Below are 4,501 nucleotides of genomic sequence, written 5' to 3'. Positions count from 1 at the left end.
ATCATTTAATGTACTGTCTAACACAAGTCTACTATACATACATATACATAAGTCTACTATATACGGTATACTGTTCACCTGAAGGAACCTTCCTTAGGTCATCTAGGAGTCAATGACAATTTAAACAATTTAAGTCAAATACTTCAGTTGTCAAACTTTTCTTCTCCCTCTATTTTATTATTATTATTATTATTATTATTTAATAGGTTACTCAATTCTAAAAGACACATTTTGCAATGAAAGTTACAGACATGTTTTGCAATGACTGTACTATCTCAATGTCTGAAATCTTGAATGTGTTGTGAAACGTTTTTCATCTCACTCATTATAATGGGACAAATTCATTTATCACATAATGTTCTTCTTGAATCTATCATATAAAGTACATGAACCAGTCAAAAACAGGATTAAGCTACAGAGTTCAGTATTGAACATGTAAATTATTTAGAAACCCGCGTTTTGCTTTCTGTTCATACGTCACACACACATGACTCTAGAAGTTTGACTTCGGTGTTTCGGTGTGTCCAAATGACAAGCATGAGTTGTTGCATCAGATACGATTTTTTGTTTTCTCATATACAGGAACTATTGCTTGTGCACAGAGAGGTCTGGTGTAAGAAAGACGTCTTTTTGACGAACATATAAGAGATTCAAAGACAAGCCAAATAAAAGGTACTTGTGAACTGAGCTCAAAATGAGAGTTCCTGTAAAACTCCTCGGCTTCAGCTTGTGGTTGCTTTCCTTAAATTTTGCCCGATGTCAAGGCAAGTGATTTTTTATTTTTTTCTAAACTTAAATATAAATGATATGCAGTTCCCAAAACATTTAACTGAACTTATGTAGCTTTAGAGAGTGTTGAGTAATTGTGCAGTTACTTTAGTGTGTAACATTTATTTGTGCTTCTCAGAATGTCTTCAAAAGGACATCAAATATGAAAACACCGAAGCAGTTGCGAAAGCTTCATACGTGGTGAAACAGTGAAAGTGAACTGCATGACAGGTTATACTGGCTTGTATAAATTAAAGTGTGAAAAGGGAAAATGGAAGAAATCCACTGAGCGACCATGTGCAAGTAAGAAAATTATCAATAGGACGGCAACATATTTTTGGAGTTATTAAATCAACTTGGTCATGGAAAGTACAACTTGCTTTATTTATGCAGAGAAAAAATGTAGTCATCCAGGTGACACACCAAACGGTGATTTTAAACTCATGGAGGGAACGGAATTTGTTTTTGGAGCAACAGTGGTGTATACTTGCAAAAAAGGGTAAAAGTGCCTTATGCATTTTTAAATCTCTTTTTTGTTGTACGAAATGTATATTATCCTTATGAGTTTGTACTGTTAAAAAAACATTTTGTTTACAGATATGAAATGGCCAGCAGAACCAATCAGCGTACCTGCAGAGCTCAAGGATGGGACAATGCTGTTCCTGTCTGTGAGGGTACGATTTACTGAAACCCACTGTTTTCCGTTTTGTGTTTGATTTCTCTCGGTCATATCCTTCTACATGAATGATTCACTGATTTATTTATTATTGAGTGATTGGTTGGTTTATTTATTTATGTATTTTCTTATTCACTGATTGCCTAGTTGTGAAATGTCCAGCCATTCGCACAGACGGGGATGTAACTGCATCAGGCAAAACAGAGGATGGGAGTTATGGTGATACTATTCACTTTGAGTGTGTATCTTCTGATAAAATAATAGACGGAAGTAGTGACATTCAGTGTGAAGAGACGGGCAAATGGAGCGACATTGTTCCAAAGTGCAAAGGTGCATTCCCATTGTTTAATTGATTTTGTCTTGTTTTTTCGTATTACCACCCATTGATCACAGATTTCTGTGCACCAGTTGATTTATTCTTGTTTCTCTCTCTTTTCATACAGAAATAACATGCATAGCGCCTGTCATATCAAATGGAAATGTTGTTGAGCCAAAGCCAAAATACCAGAAAGATGCTATATTAAAATACAAATGCAATAAAGGGTTCAAGGAGAGCGAGGATATCCCCAGATGTGCCAAATTTGGCTGGACTCTGAACCCTGAATGTCATGGTAATCCACGACTGTTACATAATACACAATTCATATGGGAGGTGATACAACCGTATATTTCTCATAACGCAAAAGACTTGGTAGCGTCACACTTGAAATTATTCATTCTTAAAAAAAAAAAAATTCTAGTTTAGCTAATTGAATCTAATTTGCTAATTTGTGGCTACATTTCAGTTGTAGTTGTTAACAAATGTGTAAACTCTCAAAAATGCTGGGTTGTTTCAAATATGGACTAACCCAACTTTTGGGTTTAAAATTGAATAACAAAATTCAACCCAACAGCTGGGTTAGTCCATATTTGAAACAACCCAGCATTTTTTGAGTGTATTTTCCAATCATCTAAACACATTGTTAAATTATTAAATTAAACATGAAATTCAGAAATAATTATAGTTTTTCTTATAGAATATTCTCCAATAACTTAGAAAATTTGTTTTACAGTGTAGATAAGGTCTCTAAAAGTTTTTTTGTACATAATCAAAAGACAAATGGGACCTAGTTTCACAGATTTTTGGTGCTTCATCTCTTCTTAACCTTAGTTCTGTATAATTATGTCTCGTACAGAAATAACTTGTGAGCTGAAGTCAACCACTTTTGGGGTGCAAGAGATCAAACCGAAGGAAAAAACTATTTTCAGAGCTGGAGAAAGTGTGGAGATCACCTGCTCTGAAAAACACTGGCTGTTTGGTACAAAAGAAAGCAACAGATCTTTTACATGCCAAAGTAATGGGAAGTGGGACTATGAGCCTGTTTGTGAAGGTAAGATTATAGAGAAACACTCCTGGATTTGGTATTGAATTTATTGTACGTTATTAAAAGCATGTGAATCTTGTTTCAGAGATTACATGTGACGATCCACTTGGCCAGCATGTGTCTGGACCATACTGGGGAAAGCTGAAACTGGGAGTAACACAGTCTTTCAGTTGTGAGTCTGGATATCGTGAAATGGGAAAAGTGGCCACATGTACCCGAGATGGATGGATACCAAAACCACTGTGTACTGGTATGATTAGCTGCGAAGTATTCACATTTGTGCTACTCACGTAATATCAATTATATAATTATGCTGAAGGTTTTTTTTTTATGTGTGACCCAACAAAAATCCCAAATGCAGGGATTTCTCTCTCTCTCTCTCACTCACTCACTCACTTTAGTACTGTCCTGAATCAATATAAGTATATTTTAACACTGACATGTTGGGTTTATTTCAGGGCCCTGTATAGTGACGGTCGAGGAAATGGATAAAAGAGGTATAGAGCTGCGGTGGAAGCCAAAGGGAACAATAATCTCACCACAAAATGATTATATCGAATTTGCATGCCAGGGGGGCAAACAATTAAGACACAATATCCCCCTAAGACAACAGTGTAATGATGGAGTGATGGCTTTGCCTGAGTGTGTGTGACAGTGGAAATAAAGCATAGATGAAGCATAAGCAGTACTACTTAGAAAAAACAGCAGAGCAGATAAAAATAAACAAAAAAAATTCCCAATGCAGTATCTCTGTTTTGTATTTCTTGCGAGTAAAACCCAGCTAAGTGAGCATATTTATAAACTTTCAACAATTATGAGGGGAAAGTGGGGATTTATTATTATTATTATTATTATTATTGTTGGGTTTTTTTTAACTAACATTTTACTTTTTGTTATTTAATAAAATGGTGCTCTGGGTTTACTGCTGATTACAAGTATGACCACTAATGTGTTTGTTTATATTATAATTATTTACATGAGACAGAGCAATGATGCATAAATAATGCAGACTGTCCTCCTCCAAAAAATGACCCAATAGGTCATTTGTTTAAACATCTTGTTATGACCTATATTAAAGGTCCCGTTCTTCGTGATTCCATGTTTTAAACTTTAGTTAGTGTGTAATGTTGTTGTTAGAGTATAAATAATATCTGTAAAATACTAAAGCTCAAAGTTGAATGCCAAGCGAGATATTTTATTTAACAGAATTTGCCTACAAAACATGACCCCTTTGGATTACAATCCCTCTAGTTCCTGCAGGAATGACGTCACTAAAACTTTTTTTTAACTAACCTCTGCCCACATGAATACTCAAAAAGGGGGGCGTGGCCTTGTTGCGCTCCGACGGAGAAGAAGGAAGAGCTGCGTTTGTGTTTGTCGCCATGTCGTCGAAACGCTGTTATTTTCATCTTGGAGTCCAATCATCTTTGTTTGGGCTTCCCAGGAACGCTGTACTTGGAGATTAATGGTTACGATTTATGTTTAACTCGGTTCCCGAAAATTATAGTCCACATGTAAAACTATGTGCAGCACATTTTGCTGAGGACAGCTTCCTCAATCTACATCAGTTTAATGCTGGACTCGCACAAAGATTAATTCTTGAAAGATGGAGCAGTTCCCTCTTTGTCTGGAGAAGGCGTTGTTTATGGATCACAACCGGTAAGTGTATTTTAATTATTTAAGTTGGTGCGTG

General features: G+C 35.7%; 1 protein-coding gene across 1 annotated transcript; it reads left to right on the top strand.

Annotated features, from left to right (window-relative positions):
- Positions 1-548: 548 nt before the first annotated feature.
- Positions 549-4,038, top strand: LOC127943160 (complement factor H). The gene is made up of 9 exons (XM_052539378.1): positions 549-764; positions 908-1,071; positions 1,162-1,267; positions 1,366-1,442; positions 1,592-1,774; positions 1,888-2,055; positions 2,620-2,814; positions 2,894-3,058; positions 3,267-4,038. The coding sequence occupies exons 2-9, from the start codon at positions 993-995 to the stop codon at positions 3,458-3,460; spliced, it is 1,167 nt and encodes a 388-aa protein (XP_052395338.1). The 5' UTR covers positions 549-764; positions 908-992; the 3' UTR covers positions 3,461-4,038.
- Positions 4,039-4,501: the final 463 nt, after the last annotated feature.

This window comes from Carassius gibelio, chromosome A22 (assembly GCF_023724105.1).
Source record: "Carassius gibelio isolate Cgi1373 ecotype wild population from Czech Republic chromosome A22, carGib1.2-hapl.c, whole genome shotgun sequence".
In the NCBI taxonomy this organism is placed as follows: Eukaryota; Metazoa; Chordata; class Actinopteri; order Cypriniformes; family Cyprinidae; genus Carassius; species Carassius gibelio.
This window is presented reverse-complemented; position numbering and strand designations above follow the sequence as displayed.

What these genes read in the sequence shown, in the direction of transcription:
- LOC127943160 (XM_052539378.1), top strand. Translation starts at nt 993, where the DNA reads ATGACAGGTTATACTGGCTTGTATAAATTAAAGTGTGAAAAGGGAAAA. An exon ending in CTATGAGCCTGTTTGTGAAG is followed by an intron (nt 2,815 to 2,893) that starts GTAAGATTATAG and finishes ATCTTGTTTCAG; the next exon opens with AGATTACATGTGACGATCCA. An exon ending in ACCAAAACCACTGTGTACTG is followed by an intron (nt 3,059 to 3,266) that starts GTATGATTAGCT and finishes GGTTTATTTCAG; the next exon opens with GGCCCTGTATAGTGACGGTC.